The 20,374-nt window shown below is 40.7% G+C and overlaps 1 protein-coding gene across 1 annotated transcript in view; it reads right to left on the reverse strand.

Annotated features, from left to right (window-relative positions):
* Positions 1-20,374, reverse strand: part of ZZEF1 (zinc finger ZZ-type and EF-hand domain containing 1) — an 86,986-nt gene that overhangs the window by 10,900 nt on the left and 55,712 nt on the right. The window contains exons 29-46 of the mRNA XM_069971145.1: positions 19,506-19,986; positions 18,993-19,157; positions 17,957-18,076; positions 16,483-16,644; positions 15,807-15,936; positions 14,335-14,473; positions 14,048-14,213; positions 12,596-12,858; positions 10,079-10,233; positions 9,852-9,990; positions 9,269-9,396; positions 8,408-8,685; positions 5,337-5,511; positions 4,716-4,848; positions 3,309-3,505; positions 2,340-2,459; positions 1,802-1,981; positions 18-118 (exon numbers count right to left, since the gene is read on the reverse strand). Of these exons, the coding sequence (XP_069827246.1) occupies positions 18-118; positions 1,802-1,981; positions 2,340-2,459; positions 3,309-3,505; positions 4,716-4,848; positions 5,337-5,511; positions 8,408-8,685; positions 9,269-9,396; positions 9,852-9,990; positions 10,079-10,233; positions 12,596-12,858; positions 14,048-14,213; positions 14,335-14,473; positions 15,807-15,936; positions 16,483-16,644; positions 17,957-18,076; positions 18,993-19,157; positions 19,506-19,986 (3,232 nt within the window). The remainder of the gene's footprint in view (positions 1-17; positions 119-1,801; positions 1,982-2,339; positions 2,460-3,308; positions 3,506-4,715; positions 4,849-5,336; positions 5,512-8,407; positions 8,686-9,268; positions 9,397-9,851; positions 9,991-10,078; positions 10,234-12,595; positions 12,859-14,047; positions 14,214-14,334; positions 14,474-15,806; positions 15,937-16,482; positions 16,645-17,956; positions 18,077-18,992; positions 19,158-19,505; positions 19,987-20,374) is intronic.

Genomic DNA, 20,374 nt, shown 5'->3' on the forward strand with positions numbered 1-20,374 from the left:
CATTCCTAATATATTACCTTTTCTTAACTTTTTCAAGGAAGGAGTCTGTATTCTTCATTTCCATCTCATACATGGCACGCAGGATATGTAAAGGTACATTGTGAGACTCGTGGATTACCTAAAAGTGACAAATTAAAGTTTGCTTCAGAAAACTATACAAAGCCAACAAAATCTTTTAAAGAACCTGCCATGGCTCCTGGCTTTAGCAAATACATGCAATGTCCAGGACATAATTCTAGATTACCTATTTTCACAGCTCTATGTTGTGCCGTTCCACTGGTTTTCTTACTAGAAATGTATGAGTGAATAACCATGGCACGTGACAGAGCTATAAGAAAAGAGGTTTCAGAATTGTTATTTTATGGGAAATACAAGTATTTGCCGAACCAGATGGGCCAGAAGTGGTGACAGGTCTTCCTTTTCACTTTATAGTTTGGTTCATGTTAGACAGCAGACATGAATAAACTTGCTCTTAAGAAACAATAAGTGAAATATGGGTTTGTACGGCTTATCTTACAACCTGTGTAACCTTTTTAAAAGAAAAAATATATTTTACATGTGCAATTTGTATTGCTTTCTCATTTCAGAGCCAATATGCTGCCTGCACCTGCGGCTAGTTTTATTCTTCTGCAGTAATACAGGCTGCTGCTGCCTTTACGACGTTTATCAATTGAACAACAGTTCTCTGGCATAAATGCATTAAACGTGACACTCTTCCTAGCCTTCTGTGTACCAATCCATGTGACATGTTTGAAAAGTAACAAAGCCAGGGCCAATCTGACGTAATTTTTAGCCTTCATTTTAAAAAACTTCTGACATTATCTTAGCGACATGTCAGAAGTGTATAACGGTCGGGGTCTTATACCAGCAGTCTACGGAATTCAGCTCCTTGTAGCAGAAATGAAGGGGCAGCCTTTTGTTCTAGCTATCGGTGGGGTTCTCAGCAGCCGGACCCCGGACCAATGTTACACTTTCAAGAGAAGCTATCAGCTGCATCTAACCTGCTGATAGCCCCCTATGGCGCAGGAGGCGCCGAAGATAACGGTATGTCTCTTAAAGTTAGTCTTTTACTCCTTGGTCCAGTACAGTCATTTGGAGCACTGGGGCACAGTTAGGAGCACTGCCCTGCCCCCATAGTGCGATGGGTGGGACAGGGCTCCCAACAGTCTTACCAGACCAAGGAGAAGATAACTAACTGCACGAGAGCGGCGCTGAGGATGAAGGTGAGAGACATATCTACATACTTGGCACCTCTTGCACAATAGGGAGCGATCAGCAGGTTACATTTGTCTAACCTGCTGATAGTTCCTCTATAAACAGCGCATGGTATTTGTTCGTACTGATTTTTCTAGGCACAAAATAGGAAGTAAAGCCATGTAAAGAAAAGAAGTCATACCTGTACTCATGTCAGACATTGGCGGATGACTGGCTCATCCAACACCTATAGGCATTTTGAGGGAAATATATCAAACTGGTGTAAAGTAGAATTGTCTTAGTTGCCCCTAGCAACCAATCAGATTCCACCTTTTTTCAAAGAGTCTGTGAGGAATGAAAAGTGGAATCTGATTGGTTGCTAGGGGCAACTGAGCAAGTTCTACTTTACACCAGTTTGATAAGTCTCCCCCTTTGTTTCCATGCACACCATCGGCAAATAAAGCCCTTGTTGCCTCTTGTGTCACCCCCAGTCCTCCTAGTCTGTAAGCTCTTGCGAGGTCTCTTATTCCTTCTGTATCTTTAATTACTGAATTCTGTAATGTGTAAATTTGGTGCCTGGACCTACATGTACCTTTACTTGTCTTACCTGGAAACATATTCTTGTAGATTCGTCGAGATCTTCTAAAGGATTTATTTTCTGCTGCACTGTATCAACAGAAGGCGACTCCAAAGCTTTTCCTTGGGCCTGTTTCTCAGAATCTGAATGCTCTTTTTCAGGCAAAGAATTAGTTTCTTTCTTTGATGAATACATCATTATTGACAGTATCTGCAGGGACACAAAGTCGTTTCAACCCCTATGCAGTAGGTTATAACTAATATAGCTTGTCATTTTTTTCCCAGTTTTCATATAAAATCTACATAAACATTCAGAATGTTTGCAAATAAATGACGTCACTTCTACTGATCCTGTGTTCGTATAAAGGAATGTTTACCAGTTTGCTGGCATTGTATAGCAGCAACAATGTACAAGTTCCATATGCCTCCACCTCACCCCTAAAGGTGGAAAAGTGAGGTGGAGGCACATATAATATATTTTATAAATATTAATGTGCACATAGATGTAGCATAAGAAAATTACATCACCAACATAAATGCATTTTATGTGTATGCAGAACAGGTAATACCTCCAGATCTCGAAGCAGCCATGTTTTACTGAAACCGGTTCCTTTGCTACATTTTCTCACCAGCAACTTTAATAGTCCAGACTGAATAAATGCAGACTGAATTTCTTCAAAATCGTGATTCTGCAAAATTAAAATGTTATTAGTAGATAAAGATAACCATACGTGTATTAAATAAGTCCGCTCTATATTATATAATCAATACTGTGATCCATAAAACTAAATGTAAATTCACATCCATGACAATAATAAGCTTCCAAATTAAGTTACTGTTATACTTTTAATTTTCTATCACTTATGTCAAAAGAATAAACATACAGAGCTCTATTCTAGTCTAAATCAGGGGTAGGGAACCATGGCTGTCCAGCTGTTGCAAAACTACAACTATCATCATGCCCAGACAGCTAAGGCTAAAGCTGTCCGATCATTATGGGAGTTGTAGTTTTGAAACAGCTGGAGAGCCAAGGTTCCCTACCCCAGGTCTAAATCTTAAAGAAGTCTGGCGAAAATTTCTATTAAAGTATTATATTGCCCCCCCCCCCCCCCCAAAAAAAAAAAAAAACACAAACGTTATACAAATCACCAATATACACTAATTACGGGAAATGCTTAGAAAGTGCTTTTTTCCCTGCACTTACTACTGCACCAGGAAGTGAAGCCTTGATGCAGTAGTAAGTGCAGTAAAAAAAGTACTTCCCATAGTATTTCCCATAATAACTGTACATTGGTGATTTGTATAACTTTTGGAGAGCAATACAATACTTCAATAAAAATATTCGCTGGGCTTCTCCTTTAATTATATTATATAAGCTTCCTTTATACGTTTTCCCCCAATCCAATTTTCTTCTACTAGTCTTTACTGATTCCCTTTACTTAAAAAAACATAAGTCCAGGAAAGGAAGAGTCTTTCACAAATTCAAAGCAGATAAACTTTGTTGGTTTTCTGTTAACATAGGAACACGTCAGAGTTACCTTAAGAGTTTTATATAATCCCTTTAGAGCCAGTGACAAGACCCAAGTAGCTTCAACGGCTTCTGCACAGCTATTGTCCAAGTTAGACTGCAGGAGGTGGCGGGAAATAGAGGCAAAGTGGTGAAGATATTTCTTTAGATTTCCTTGAGTCAGGTGCCCATCGCTGTCAGTGTTATGCATCAGTTGATAATCTTTTACTAGAACAAGAAATTAAGAAAAAATATGAAGCCTTGTCTCTGGAAATCAGCAGATGTGCCAGGTGTTGGACCTCCATCAATCCGATACAGCTTACTGGCGAGCAGTGTGCTTAAGTTTAATAGGAATCTTCATATAAGGCAATTTAAAGCATCCTATTATCAAAACTGATTGCTACTGGTATATTGGGAGCAGTAGGTTAACACAGCAGGTAATAAAATTTCTCTATGGCTAGGATTTTGACAAAAAATGCTTCAAAAACTTCAATGTGTGACCTAAAGGTCTGATAGTGTTAAGTTTTTGTTCTACAATGAATAGTTACATTCAGATATTAAAGGGAAGGTGTCACCTAGATTTTCTTTTACCGGTTAGAGTCAGATACTAAGGGTGCGTTCACACGTACAGGATCCGCAGCAGATTTGATGCTGTGTTCAGTTATTTAGATGAAATCTGCAGCAGAAAATACGCTGCTGATCCGGTACGTGTGAACGTACCCTAAAAGTTGTTCTTTAATTCTAATCGCTTTCCATTTTTTTTTTTTTTTTCACTTTTTGTACATTGTTATGGGGGCTGCCATTTTTCCTGAGCTGTTTTAACAGCATTTAGTGACATGCTTTACAGCATGCCTCATGGACATAGACGACAACAGACAATCCCCTTGAGATGAATGTGAAACATCACTGAGCGTGCTCTGTGACATTTGAAGGGGTCATTCTACAGGGAACGGTTATTATCTTCTATATCTACCGGCATCACATGTTGCTGCAATGCTGTACAGATCACTTTACAGCAGCCTCCTCTTATCACAGACGGAACAGGAAGTCTCAGCTTAGTTTTAGCCCCAGTGGTGAGAATGAAAAATGCAAGATATCGGGATTATTTTATAATATAGATAGTAAAATAGTCAGAAAAAATGTCACCAAAAATTCTTTAAAAATGTTTAAAGTCATTTTTGGATGACACATTCCCTTTTCAAATTGGTTTCATTGGAAGCCTGATACAGCCCTGCTACTGAAAAAAATCTGCAGGACTGGTAAAATAATGGCACATATACTCTAATGCCCTTCAGCAACCATGAAGAGGATAGATTCTGTAGCCTACAGCTCCAACCTTATCAAGGCTGTGTAGTAAGCACCCGCATGGATTGGAGAGAGGGTTTTGTCACAGACTAATGTATATAGTGATCCGATAGTACTCGTATACCATACTTACCAGTTTTGCGCTTTCTTGTTTTGATGTCAACCACCACAGCTCTATTTTTCTCAGTAAAATGTTTTAATATAATCACATCGTGGGGCTCTTTGGCATTATCTATATATACAGACCGTGTTCCCATACAAAGTACCTGTATGATAAAGCAGATCTACATGGGAAACTGTGCTGATACATACATATCATATTTCAGGACATCTTATCACAAGTCTCATTTGCTTTAGCATAAGAGATGCAAGTACAAGATAATCTTATTTGACATGCTAGAGGTGTCTTATATTTTATAATCATTCAAGGATCATTAGTATTGTCCTCTATACCTCAGAGTGGTCGACACTAAACAGCATCAATAAGGTAAGAAATGCCTATAAGTAGTGACATACATTAAAACTCCAATTGTGTTTTAACCCTTTTCTCCTTTCCAGCCCTCTCTTGCTTTGTATTAATTGTTTGGATGATTGCGGAGATGACATTCCTTATGATATGTATGGTCACAGTATGAAGTCACAGTATGAAATCACACACCAACACAGTTACTGGTTAGGAACAAATCATCATCTAAACATAACTATGACAGTTAAAATAAAATTGTCATACAAAATAGTTCTTATAATGTCTTACCTCTGGAAATCCAACCAAGACTAATAAGGTAAAGATATTTGTATTTTTTAGCTGATGGGGTAGCTGTTGCATACAGTGATCTGTGAAAGAGGTCATCACTTTGTGCCATTTCGGAGAGTTGTTTAACTCTCTCAGGATATCGGACATTGTGCAAGCCCAATCAAGACCAACTTTGCTGAAGAAAAACAATAAAAAAAAATACTTAAACAAAATGAAACAAACAAAACAGGAACTAGAGATGAGCAAATCTATATAATAAAAATGAAAGTGTCTGTCTGTCCCAAATAGACTTCCAAACGCCTGAACTGTTTGACCCCAAATTTGGCAGGCAGATACATTGGGTGCCAGGGAAGGTTATTGCGAAGGTCCCGTCCCCGCCAGATGTACAGGAGAGGAGGGGAGGGGGAAGAGCGGCGCCCCATAGAGATGAATGGGAAAATCTCCACACTGCAAACACAGGTGATATAATTAGCTGCAGGTCTCCAGCAGTAAACGGCAGTTGGGAGCCTTAGCAACCAATAGGATTAATGCTTTCATTTTCACAGGGAGCTGAAATCTGAATGGTTGCTAGGGCAGCTGCCTCAACATCCACAGTAATAACTGGTAGACCCCCTACTCAATCTATAAAGTACATGTATACAGGACCGCCTACTCCATCTATACAGTACATGTATACAGGACCCCCTACTCCATCTATACAGTACATGCATACAGGACCCCCTACTCCATCTATGCAGTACATGTATACAGGCCCCCCTACTCCATCTACACAGTACATGTATATACGGGGCACTACAGGTATACAGGCCCCCCTACTCCATCTATACAGTACATGTATACAGGACCCCCTAACTCCCTCTATACAGTACATGTACACAGGACCCCCTACTCCATCTATACAGTACATGTATACAGGACAGTATTACCAGCTGCTGCTGCCCTAAGCACTAAACCTGAAGACGCCCCATCCTTACTCACCAATTAGCATCAGGATAGGTAGGGAATAGCTCCACACGTCACATTTAACACCGCCACACCAGGCCTGACCAATACCGCCATACTGTGACTGGATGACAGTCATACCACACCTTACCAATACCGCCATACTGTGACTGGATAAGACCGCCACACCAGACCTCACCAATACCGCCATACTGTGACTGGATAACACTGTCATACCAGACCTGACCAATACCGCCATACTGTGACTGGATAACACTGTCATACCAGACCTGACCAATACTGCCAAACTGTGACTGGTTAACACTGCCACACCAGACCTGACCAATACCACCATACTGTGACTGGATAACACTGCCATACCAGACCTGACCAATACCGCCATACTGTGCTGGATAACACTGTCATACCAGACCTGACCAATACCGCCAAACTGTGACTGGGTAACACTGTCATCACACACCTGACCAATACCACCATACTATGACTGGAAAAAACTGCTATACCAGACCTGTAAAATTATACACTACAGGTATACAGGACCTCCACCAACTATATACTACAGGTATACAGCACTACCACCAACTCTATACTACAGGTATACAGGACCCCAAAGCTATACACTACAGGTATACAGGAACTCCACCAACTATATACTACAGCTATATAGGTCCCCAAACTATACACTACAGGTATACAGGACCTCCACCAACTCTATAGTACAGTTATACAGGACCCTCAAACTATACACTACAGGTATACAAGACCTCCACAAATTATACACTACAGGTATCCAGGACCCTCAAACTATAAACTAAAGGTATACAAGACCTCCACCAACTATACATTACAGGTATACAGCACCAACTATATACTACAGGTATACAGGAGGACCTTCCTCAACTACACACTACAGGTATACAGCCCCACCCCAACGGTATACAGGACCCCCCCAACTATACACTATAAGTATACAGCCCCCCCCCCAACTATGCACTACAGATATGGGAGACCTCTAAAAACTATACATTGTGGGTATACAAAACCCCTGCAACTATGCACTACAGGTATACACTAATTCCACTGATTAACTCAAATGAAACAATACCTTTAGCTTGGCCTCCTGGGCACCTTATAACAAATCTAATTAACACACTGACACTTTATACCCGGGCAGCGCCAGGTACATTTTCTAGTTTAAATTATAAGAGAAGCGCTTCCTTAGCTCGGTAGCCGGCTGCCTTTGAAGTCTGTGCCACTCCGCTCTGCGTGCCGGGAATAGATGAATCCAGTCCTGCGAAACAGAGAGAAGATACAGCTTCTCTGGGCACCAAGGGAGGAGGAGCAGTCAGTTAAAAGGCAGCCGGTTGATAAGAGGACTGCAGAGATAACAAAGCGATTCTCTTAGTTAACACTGTAAATTTGCTCACCTCTAACAGGAATCATTATTTGAGAAAGCTAATACAAAGCAGATCTGCATTAGCTACTGCAAGGCTAACATGGCTTTCATTAAAACTTGTGTTCATGAAATATATAAACACAGCATATAGTACACCAGAGTAGGGGCAGCTCTTTTGAGTGGCTCTAAGCTATAGCTCATAGAGCTCCTAGTAAATAGCAGTAATGAGGAGTTCAATGATTACAATTCTAAAGCTAGCTTTACACATGAGAAACCCTTCAGCCATATAAGCGTATGTCACCTAACTCCATAAATATACACACTTACCTACCTCCATAATGCTGCTATTTACTTTATCTTACATTGCCTAAAAGGGGTTGTGCTTTTTTGCAGAATGCCCGGGGAGGCAGGGCATAACATACACTTACCTACCTGGCCCCTGTTGCTCAAGTTCCCAGTGCCGTCCAAGTCCGGGTTCTAAGACATGACAAAGACAACCCACTTAGCCATTCAGTGGCTGTGGTGGTGTCCCAACTCTGCCAATGAATCACTGAGTGGGCCTGCTACATCATGTCGTAGAATCTGGAAGCAGCTGCACACCAGGGACCAGAGCAGCAGCGTACAGCTGGCAGTGCAGAAGTCAGAGCTCACAGATATTTCACGATTTCCCATTAAAGATACACATTTTTATTAGAAAATGACAATAACAAACCTATCCAGACATATGGCTCCAAGGCTGAAAAGCAGTTGAGTTGTTATCCACCCATCTGGAAGAGGGCATCCATCAGCTGAAGCTTGTACACTGTGCTTGGAAGACAGAACCTTCTTCACTGCATTATCCACCTCACAAGGGTTTAGCCTAAGGATTAACTGTCCCAGGAGGCCCAAGGTTAAGTGGTATGATTCGTTCAGATGGCCAGCATTGGATATAACAACTTGAAACATCAGTGGCAATACTTGTTGAAGGTTCACTATAGAACCCACTGTGTCCTAGAATAAACCAAGCAGGACAACAGTAAGAGTGGTTCACAAAGATCATAACTGTAATAACATCATTTATGTTGCATATTTGTATAAAAACACCAAGCTTGCTGCCATCTCTTCCATGTTTCTTCTAGTGTAAGACCCAAGGATGATGAGTGGTGCTTAAGGAAAAATCAGCACTAGTTTTCTGATCTTATACAACTCATTTAAAAGGGGAAGTGCGGCGTTAGAAAATTATTCACTAAATAACACACATTACAAAGTTATACAACTTTGTAATGTATGTTATGTTAGTGAATGGCCCCCTTCCCCGTGTCCCCCCCACCCCTGGAAGTGTAGTGCACTATACATACCTGATTCGTGTCGACCCCGGCCCGCCGTCTTCGGGAGGTCAGCCGGACCGCACCAGCCCTCCTTCATGCTGGTCTTTAATGCACCACACTTCCGGGTTTGGCGTGGGTGTGTGTGGGGGTAGGGGGCCATTCACATAACTTTGTAATGTGTGTTATTTTGTGAATTGCTTAGCGCCACACTACCTCTTTAAGCACACTGCAGATCTGCATGAAGACTTGTATGAAAAAGCTCTTACCGATTTCAAAGGAGGCAACATAGCAGCTATTAGTCCCAAAATACGTTCCTGAGAGCATTCAGCAAACACTTGGTCAGGGCTTGGAATTATAGCCTTGTCAATAATATTCTTGGACAAGTCACCAGCAACTGTACAACACAAAAAAAGCATTAAATGTCGAGATTAAATTGGCTGGGGATAGGGTGGAGGGAAAAGAAAAAGTGGTACTTACTTAACTTGGCCCCCTGCAGCTCCTTCTCTGGAGACTCTACTCCTTTAACCTGCTTCCAAGATAAGATGCAGGAGTGGGAACTTTCTGCACAGCCAATCATTGATCACAGCAGTGTCCCACTACAGTGAGTGATTGGCTGAGAAGGCAGGTCAGACTCCTGCACCTTATCTTGAAGGCAGAAAGAAAGATTGACCAGGAGATTGTAAGTCACTGGGCTGCAGAGACCAAGGTAGGTATCGTTTTGTTTTTTTTTAGCTTTCCCCAGCAGAATCTAACAAAAATGTACAATCCTGGAATAACCTGTTACATTAATACCTCCTTTTTACAATAGAATGGGATAGGTAGTGAAATTACAATTACAGACTGACTTACAAAGACAGTGCTCTTTAGGGTGTTCTGCATCATTTTCAGCACAACTGGATTCTTTTGAGGAAAGATCCTTTTCTTGATGAACCCCTAGACAGCGTGCCTTGTTGAGGACAGGTATATTTGTGTCTATATCCCCTTTGCTCTGCAGAAAGAAATCAAAACATTAGTATATAAAATATATTTATTTCTATGGAAATCACTATAGTAGACCACATGATCACCAGAAGTACCTTTTTTGTCACAGTATGTTTTACTGTGTTATCGTCAGCCTGTGCAGTCGTATCTACCAGACTAACTTTATTGCCTTCATCACTGGAAGACTCAATAGAAGGCTGCAGCTGCTCAGTACTGGTCCACATGGAGAGTAGTGAAGATACTCTGACACCTACAGAAACATGTAAAAAGAGACATCGAAAAGGCCCATTAAAAAACAAAAAAATACAAATAACTTAGTACAATAGTAATAGAAAGACATAAGGACAACACTCACCCTTGCAGTGTGAACAAATCTGCCTTTAATTGGCAGATGGAGGAGGGGGGTGGGAGACGGGACCTTCCTCCTCTTCCCCCACCTCTGTCTGCCAATAAAGCCAGATTTGTTCACACTGCAAAGGTGAGTGTTGTCCCCATCTCTTTCTATTACTAATGGATTCATGTCCTCTTCAAATGTGTATAGCCAGGCAGTGGCTTGTGCTTTATTTCTACAGTACTGGAAAGTAGCTCCAGCTGGCACTGAAACTTTGTCGTATAATTTTTTTTGATCCGGAAGGCAGTTTGAGAACCAAGCAGTTTGAAAACCGAGCAGTGTCTTCCCATAGGAAATAATGTAAATGTGATTAATTGGTTCCAGCAGCCACCAATAATTACCTACAATACTCATTTATTACACTGATAAGTGCTCAGTATAATCACTACAGTACAGTACAGAACAGCACTATACTGTACAGGACATTAAACATAAGAAATGTTCATCAGAACCAGCAATTATAGTACAGTAGTCACCAACTCCTCACCCATCCTTTACTGTATAGTGTCCCCCCCCCATCCAAGCACTGTAATGTATGGGAGATGGTGGTGCACTGCCTGTACTACTACTGCACTGTATATGCACTCCAGCAGTCTTATACAGTACAGGATGGGAGATGGTGGTGCACTGCCTGTACTACTACTGCACTGTATATGCACTCCAGCAGTCTTATACAGCACTGTACTGTATGTGAAGCCTCACCACTGCTTAACTCGCCAGGAAACAACCGACCATCAACCCACCAAAAACGTTCGATAAGTTCGAAAACTGAGCAAAGTTCGAATTCCAAACACTACTTCTGGGTAAATTTTCGTTCGAATACCAAGCAGTTCGAGTTCCAAAGCGTTTGAAAACCGAGGTATTACTGTATGTATATATATTTTTGGACTTTGGACTTCTATTTCTTCCTATAAAGAATTTTAATCTCCCTGCATTAGAGGGAGCTCAGGAGGTTAATGCATACTGTTGGTATAAGTGATTTAAAGGGGTAGTCTCAACTACCATACCTCCCTCCTTTTCCTGATATGCTGCCCTTTCTCTCCCATTGTTGACAGCTCATTGTGTAGGTTACAGACTACCACTCTGCTCCAAAAAGCAGTGGTCTGGCTGGTGTATATATTGCTATAATGTAGATGTGTAGTGATGTAGTGTAAATATATACAATGCATACCATAAATATATATATGTAACTATATCTATATAGATACACCAGCTAGGCCACTGTTTTTGGAGCACAGTGGTTGTCTGAAACCCAGACGATGAGCTGTCAACAATGGCAGGGAAAGAGCAGCATATCAGGACAAGGAGGCAAGTTTGATCAGAATTATAGAAGTATAACTATATTAGCCAAGATGGAAAATAACCTTTTAAAAGGTAGCTGTACCTGCAAAATATTTCTGACATGCTATAGCAACATTAATAAAAAAAACAGCCCACAGCACTCCCCAAACTATGAATTAGCAGTTCTTAAAATGTGAGATGTGGGGTCCCTGCCTGTGCCCAACATCAGTACACAGCAGGGACGCCACATTAGAGACTAGATAGGTCGGGTTTGCAAACAATCTGTACATGCAAAAATGGGGTGTGTTCTGCTGCCGGACGTGGAAGTTGCACGTGCTGTTTATAGTATCGTACTGTATCTTCTCATTATTATTATTATTATTATTATTATTATAAGGTGCTCAGCTTACATTGACGAGCACCACTCACCCGCTGTGCCTGCATCACAACATATACAGGGAAGAGACTGCTCTCAAAGCGTGGTGAGACCGTGTAGGGCACAGGCTTGAGAATCACATGCCAGCAGAATAAGAGATTGGAGAGCGGTTCAATACTGTATATACTGCTGCGTAGGCACAGTGAGTGGGCGGCCTAGGATTTTAGCAAGGTTCAACGCTGTAAGCAGAGCATCACCTGCCCATCATGCTACAGGCCGGCGGGGATTTTCAACACAGAAGCGGTGTTGGCTTAGGGCACGCCCCTTTGACTCTGGTTCTGCATAAGATTGCATTTTACAGCAAAATGAAGACAAAGATGCAGGATACATAGGTATCTGTATTGTAGCCTTACAAAGTGCACATGACTTAGTTACTTAGTTATTTTGGGGGTGACAACAGATTCGCTTTAAGTTGGGACAATAAATCAGGATAGTTAAAGGGATTGTGTGCACATAATAATTAAGATGTAACCAGTCTTTCAAGTAAAAGCTTAAAAATCTCACCCTTTCCTTTCTGTGCTTTCATAAGACAACTTGCAACTAAATCTGTGCAATTTGCCTGCAAACTCTGAGCACTGGAAATGACACTGGGACCAAGGTTCTCGCCATCCTTCTCTTCATTACTGGCCAGGTCTGATGAGTAGAGAGCTAGGGCAGTGAAGAGTAACCACGAGTAGTTGTGTATGTAAGGCTGGATAAGTCGTTGCCGGTCACTGATTTTGTTAGTGACAGTCGGGTAGATTGTGATACTGTGGCTAGGCAAATGGCTAAAACGGAAACAGAAGAATTATAGTTAGAATCACATATACAGACTCAATGGTCTATCTTGAAACAGATTAAAAGGAGCTTTAATTCACCCTACAGTATGCGCATAACCCTACAGTACCCTTCCAGCAGTTCCCCAAGTGATAAAACAATGTATTCCTGTATGTATACAATGTGAGCCAATTTGCTTGTAGATTGTAGATATGTTAAAAAAAGATGTATTTAACTTTGTATTCAATCTGAATAAAAAAAAAATTCTGCCATTTATTGTTTTGCATTACAATATTTACCATGCAGGAATAAGAAATTAATCATGGAAGGTTTTTTTTTTCCTTTATTTAAAAAAAACAAACAAAAACATTTAGGGTTTTTTTTTTTTCACACACTTTTTAAAGGGGTACTCTGGGCAAGGGACATTTTTTAACACATTCCCAGGAAGGAGTTGTTTTAAAATTATAAATCACACTTACCTCTCTGGCTCCAGGCCTGCCCAGTCAATCAATGACTGAAGTGGGACACCCTGCAGCTGCCGTTTGCCTGGATGGGCTGGCAACACCACCGCCACACGACCTGGAAGTGGCCAAACAGCGTAAAGGAGGGGCAGGGACGCTGGAGCCAGGGAGGCAAGTGTACTTATTTTAAAACAACCCATCCCCACGCATATGTTAAAAAAAAATGTCCCTTGCCCGGAGAACCCCTTTAAGTCCCAATGAGGAGCCTTCATAAGCTATCGCTGGAATGCTAATACTATGCCATGCAATGCTAATACGCCATCATTTTTTTTTCTGCAGTCACCTGGCTACTTTATAGTGTTTGGTGTATTGCATGCACTGCACGTACTGACAATTCCTTTCTGTGTCTCATAGTGCCGATGTCAGACTAGAGCGGTCTATTACCACTCCTCTCTCTATTGAGAGAACTTGAGCATTCAGTTGTATTAAATGATCATATGTCATATGTGTAGAGAGACTGGGAAAGCTAGCTGGTGCTCAAAGGAACATTTGGCTAACAGCTATTAAAGGTATATGGCCATCTGTAAGTGATCTGGACTAGGTCTCTGTTTTTTTTTTTAAACCATCCATTCATGTAGACAAACAAAAATCCCATAAGGGATTTTCATTTTACAATTATTAACCTTTATTCACATAAAATTAAAGGCCTCTTGAAAACAGGAATAGAGAGCAGCATTACCCTTCAGAATATCTCATAGCAGCATAGCATCCGTAACACAGGTCAAAGTCGTCGCATACATTGCAGTTGATTCGATGACCAATAATAAGTCCTTGGCAATGATCACATGCATATTCCATATTAACCATTTCATGGTCATCCTCATGTCCCTCAGGCTTTACACCACCTGTTATAAATAACAAGCCATTAGAAATTCTAATATTGAGACCTTTATTACGTACCCAAGAAGTTTATCACAGCAGCTAGATTAAACCAACAAAGTAACTAAGATGTGGTCAGAACCTTACCAAGGAAGCATGTTTTGCATAAATCCATGTCATTACAATGCAAACATCTGTACCGATGCCATGGTGCAATTTTATCACATCCGTCACAAGATATTTCGACGTTCAACAGATCACAGTATCTTGCAATAAACATGTGCATCTAGAACCAATGAAAGCAAACAAAGGTTTAAAGACATGCAGTATGCAATTTACTGCATGTAAAAGGACAATGTAGAAGATATAACATTGGCAGATATAAAGTCAATTCATATGGAAAGGGAGTGCTGTACTCCACATTGTAGCTTAGTGAATAAAAATCTGCAGCAGATAGGGCTGCCCTGATAGATAGTGTTAGTGCAGACAGGGTTCAGGCGTGATGGAAAATCGCTGCCCAACTCCTCCACAGTCCCTTCCAACAGGAGAGAGAACTGGTGGACCAACAATCAATTCGGCCATCAGTTATTGAAAGTGTCTGGGCCCATTACGAATGTGTATATATGGGATTGAAAAATTTTTTCCAAAAAAGAAGGAGGGTACTTTGTTTCGCTGCCATCATATAAGTAGTCTATGGACACCTTGTAGTATGCAGAAGAGGTCATCACTAAAGTTCACACGTTCTATGCAGTGTCTTTATATGCTGTATATGCTACGGAATGGACTTCGGAACTCCTGACATCATGAGGAGCTCTGAAACAGTACAGTATACTGTACAATAGCAGAGATTAAGGGTGCCTTCACAACTACCGGATCCGCAGCAGATTTCACACTGCGGATTCACAGCGGATCCAGTCCCATTCATTTCTATAGAGCACATACTCGCAGCGGGATTGACATCACGCTTTGAGTATGAGCTTTAACCCCCTGTTGCCCGCAGCCGAGATCATACATTACCTGCTCTGGTGACGGGGCTGCATGTCAGGCTCCCAGCTCCGGTGCTGATTGGCTAAGCGGGACTGATGGGAGCCTAATATGCAGCCACGTCACCAGAGCAGGTAATGTATGATCTTGGCTGCAAGCAACAGGGGGTTAAAGCTCATACTCAAAGCATAATGTCAATCCCGCTGCGAGTATGTGCTCTATAGAAATGAATGGGACTGGATCTGCAGCGGATCTCGCTGCTAATCCGCAGCATGAGATTTGCTGCGGATCCGGTAGGTGAGAAGGCACTCTTAAACTGTTTCAAAGCTCCTGGCATTATCATGACTGATGTCAGGAGGTCCATGATTTTGGTCTGTAGCACACCATCCATATAGACAGACAGTGATTGCTGAATGTGTAAATGACCCTTAAGGGGCTACAGAGACAAAGAAGAAAGTACTGTACTCTGAATAAACCAAACTCATGAGCTACTTTAAGATAGATATAAAGTAAATAATTATTACGATTGAAAGATATCTGGCAATATATACTGCTTATAAACATAATTAAAACAATACAGAAAATTTTACTTTAAGGCAATATCATGAAAAAGAAAAGTAAAGCCAAAAACTTACTTTTCTCCTCACATCTGGATCAGCCTGACCTATCTTTTCATACCAGGTTTCAAACATTCCATCTTTGCATTCTTCTAACCACAAAAGGTTCTGCCTGTAATCCGCTCTCTCATCTTCCTCCTCCCATTGACTAAAAGGAAAAAAATGTAAATAAAACACTAGGAGGTTTCCCCCAAAAAACAGAATAAATACTAATAATAATAAATGTTCAAATTTGGCCTGTAAATAAAAATGTGACTAAAAAAAACTCACACCACACGACATATGTAAATGGCAAATTATGGCTATTTTTTTATTTATAAATAAATCCCTAAGAATTATAATTGGCAAGGGATAAACTGCAAGCCATACATGTACTGTACTGGTAATTTCACTTTACAAGTGTTTTGATTCCCCAAAGTGATCACGGAGGCTGCGATGTGCTTGAAATGTAATCAGGAGAAGTACAGAGGCACCGGTGTGCAGGCACTGGACTGGGAGAGGTGAGTATGCTCTAGTCTGTTATATGACACATTTAGCATGCTTTAGTTAGGTTTTTACATTAAATCAGAATACCCCTTTAAAAAAAAACAACTTAATACATTTATATTTCAATATTGCAGTTATTCTAGTAACTGTATTTACATAGTGGCAACCAAAGCATGACTTGTCCTAGAGAAGAGAACATGTTTCTCACCTCACAATACTATCATGGGTACTTATGTTCTCCTGAGACATTGATAATAGTAGTTCTGGAAGATCAATACTTTGAAAGAATGACAGATCTTGCGGCTCCCAGCTCATATCTAACATGTGCAAGAGTGTGGTCTGCACACATGATAATGCTGGAAGAAGTGACCTGAACAAAGGGAAAAGGCATAGATTTACATAATTAATAAAGAAAAGGAATGTATATCATTAAGAGAACAGCTGCTACTCTTACATCATAGTTTTTATGGGTAACCTGTAGACATGAGTGAATCTAGAGCATGTTTGGGTCTGTCCGGCATTTGATTACCGGTAACTGCAGAATTTGGATGCATCCCTAGGGAATCTTGCTGGATACAGCCTATGGCTATGTTCAAACAACTACTATTATTTTGTAAATAATGGCCATTGTTTGCACAAATATGGGAGTTGTTAAAAAATACAGCCGTGTTTTTTACGTAGTGTGAACCTGGCCTATGGCTACATCCATGTTTTCCTGGTAGCCTTAGAGCTGTATTCAACTTCTGCAGCCACCGGTAATCAAATGCCGAATAGACCCAAGCATACTTGAGATTCGCTCATCTCGCAATATTTCAATTTGAGAAAATTCACAAAAATTATTCTTTCAGAGTTTTAAAACAATTGTTAGTAGTTATATCTAGATCTAAGAAATCTCAAAACCACATTATAAAATACTTTACAAAAATAAGCATTGCTTGTTTAGGCTATGTTCATACGTCGTAACAGACCGGACGTTCCGTGACCCCGACCGGGTCACGGAACGGCCAGTCTGTGCCCGGATCATCGCGGCTGGTACTTAAGTGCGCGCCCGCTTCAGAGCTTCCCATAGCGCACAATGAAGCAAGCGGCCGGAGCCACTCACTTCACTGTGTCCACTGACAGGTCTTTCTGCAGACCGGAATTCAGTGAATTCTGGACGCAGAAAACTGACATGTCTGCGGCGAGAACTACGGCTGTAGTTTTACGTAGTTTGAACATAGCCTTAAAGAGTTTTCCAGAGAGCAGAAAAGGTTCCTCTTCCTTTCTATGGCCTTCTAAGATAACTTCTGAGAGGACAGAGGGGCAGATGCATATTGCGGGCAAAACCATGCCCGAAGGTAGTGTCTTTTCTGCTCTGTGGTTAACCCCTTTAAGCCCCCATTCACCTTCAACAACCTATTTAAAAGTCTTGCTTCTTTCTGAAGCTCCTGCTCTGTTACAATACATGTACATTTAATGGGAAATATCACATCACTACTGGTCAATGAAAAAAGATCAGGTGAATTGAAGTTCATGTCTGAACAATAGCATGCACACATTATATATATATATATATATATATATATATATATATATATATATATATATATATATATACATACACACACACACACATATATACACACACAATCAAAAACAAATTTAAATTAAATACAAAAGACAAATTTTAGGCTAAAACGTACCTGTCATTAAGGTTGTTAAAACCTTTAACAGCATTAACTAAGAGCACAACAAGCCTGTAGTAGGACTCCCGGACTTCTCTATGCAGTTCTGCACCACAGCCTTCCAAGTGACCAAAATAGCTTTAAAGTCAAGAAAGGAGAAGAATTATTTTGTATCATTAGTGAACGTTTCTAAAGCCGACCATACACAATAGATGCTGCTAGTCAACAGCAATCTCTCACAATTTCCTCATACATGCCTCGGCCTGTCATGTATGCTTTGAATAAGTGAGGTGAGATTGCTGCTGACTCCTCTGGTAGCCACATATACCTCCCCCCAAAAAAACATTTTTGGCTAATACGCACAAGCTTAAACTGTGAGAATCCTTTCCAAAAATCAAAGCCACAGACACAAAATAAAACTTGAGTACTGTAATTTATTTTGGACAAGGCATTTCGTGCATAACCTTTGACCTGACATGGTTACACATGAAACGCCTTGTCAAAAATAAAACTGTCAAGTTCTTGTGTCATCTCTCAAAAGCATCTTCACTGTGCAAGCTTGTGGGTATTGCCCATAAATGTTTGCAGGTTAATATACAGTCAGTGCCAGGGTCCCCCTAGTACTACAATGTGGTGGGGTCCTATTCTCCTCATCTTTATGCCATACCATGGAAGCAACCAATACCTATACATTTATGCATTAATGCTAGCTGTGGTAGTTGGGCACAACTGTACAACAAAAAAAGCAGAGTAGAATATATTGAGCCCTTGTAAGGCAGTAACTGCATTGGTCTTACTATGCTTACACATGTAGCACTTTTTTTTCATTGTACATTCCTAAAATCAAAAAGATGGGGCAATTTAAATTCACCTTCCTGATCCTCATCTCCCATGACATCTACTGTTGAGGAGGAATCAGGCGCATCCATACAGAATCATTGGTTTTGGATGAAATTTAATGTGCCAGGTAAAGTCATCATGGATCAAAATTTACAATTATTGCCTCATGTTCACTTGAGGAGTTTTTACCTGAGCAAAGAACCACTGTACTTACTTCGTGAAGTCGTTCTGACAAGCAAGAAGCTCCAGTAAAAAGAGTACACAGGGGGGCTGAAAGAAATGAGGCCGTCCCAGAGTATCTAGACACTCCTGTACGGTTTTGAGCACCTTCAGAATGCTCTCAGCCTGGGCTCTTCTGAGCGAGAGAACCTGCAGTACACTTGCAGAAAAAAAAAATAATATACATATGAGATATACAGTAGAAAGGAAGATGACGCAAGACACTTTAATGGTAACGGCTCCTAACAAAGCTTTTGTTTTGAAAAAGACTTTTTAATGATTCCAATCTGGTCTCATCGCAGTCTTCTCCACCTACATCTACTTCACTTCTCAGGGTGGTAGGCGCTCCCATATTAGAAATTCTTTCCTCATAAAAGGATAATTAGAAGACATTTATACGGATGAGTGATCTGCTTTGATCACTTTACACCAGCGTTTCATAATACCTTCTGCTAAAAGCCTTAAGGTCTAAAAATAACAAACGTGAAGGAACGGTTTTATTCTTTACCTTTCATGGGGAATTGTTGGATCCTTTACAAAATCTAAAATGTTCTTCACAATGGGATACTTTTCTTTCACAGATGGCAACACTTTTGCTTCTTCAACAGAACGAAACGAGAGCAGCCGGAGCCTTGTCCGACTGAAAGGGACCTTACGGGTAGGAGTAGGGGGAGGAGAGGTTGAGTCTTCTGATTTTTCTGATGCTTTCATCTGAGTACCTACTGGGGTCTCATATTTACAGGATTCAGGTTCTTGCTTTTTCTGAGAGTCCTGGTCAGACACATGAAACCTCCCCAATAGATTAGGATGAGCAGCTTCCGGAGAGGCATTTATAGGTGAAGCACTCGATGCCTGAAAATCTGCCTCCACAATTGAACCTTTTCTCTGACTGTACAAATCTTCATCTGCCGAAACACAACTGTCTAATGGGGGCCTTGATGTAGGTATGAAACTCAGCAGCAGAAGACACTTCTCAATGCACTGTTTTGCTGTAAGAGAAAATTATCTCACTCAGGCTGGGTTCACACTAGCGTTTTTCTTATTTGCTAACGGAACCGTCTATATTAACTGAACGGATAAGCATAAACTGATGAGCAGACTGATGCAAGCTGATTGCAAAATGTTAATTTTTTAATGGTCTGTTTGCATTTTGACTTTAAAAAAAAAACTGACTTGTCCATCCATTAGCAAATTAGTTTTCTCTTTTCTTGGTTTTCTAACTTTTTTCTGAGCGTGCTCAGTGAAAAAAACTGATGAAAACTGTTAACTTGTAGACGGAAATACCGTCCTCATTGACTATAATGAAAAAAAAAAAAAGTGCACTGTACGTTTGTGTTCCTTTTTTTTTTGAACAGACAAAAAAGGTGCACGCAGGAT

The sequence above is a fragment of the Dendropsophus ebraccatus genome, chromosome 5 (genome assembly GCF_027789765.1).
Source record: "Dendropsophus ebraccatus isolate aDenEbr1 chromosome 5, aDenEbr1.pat, whole genome shotgun sequence".
In the NCBI taxonomy this organism is placed as follows: Eukaryota; Metazoa; Chordata; class Amphibia; order Anura; family Hylidae; genus Dendropsophus; species Dendropsophus ebraccatus.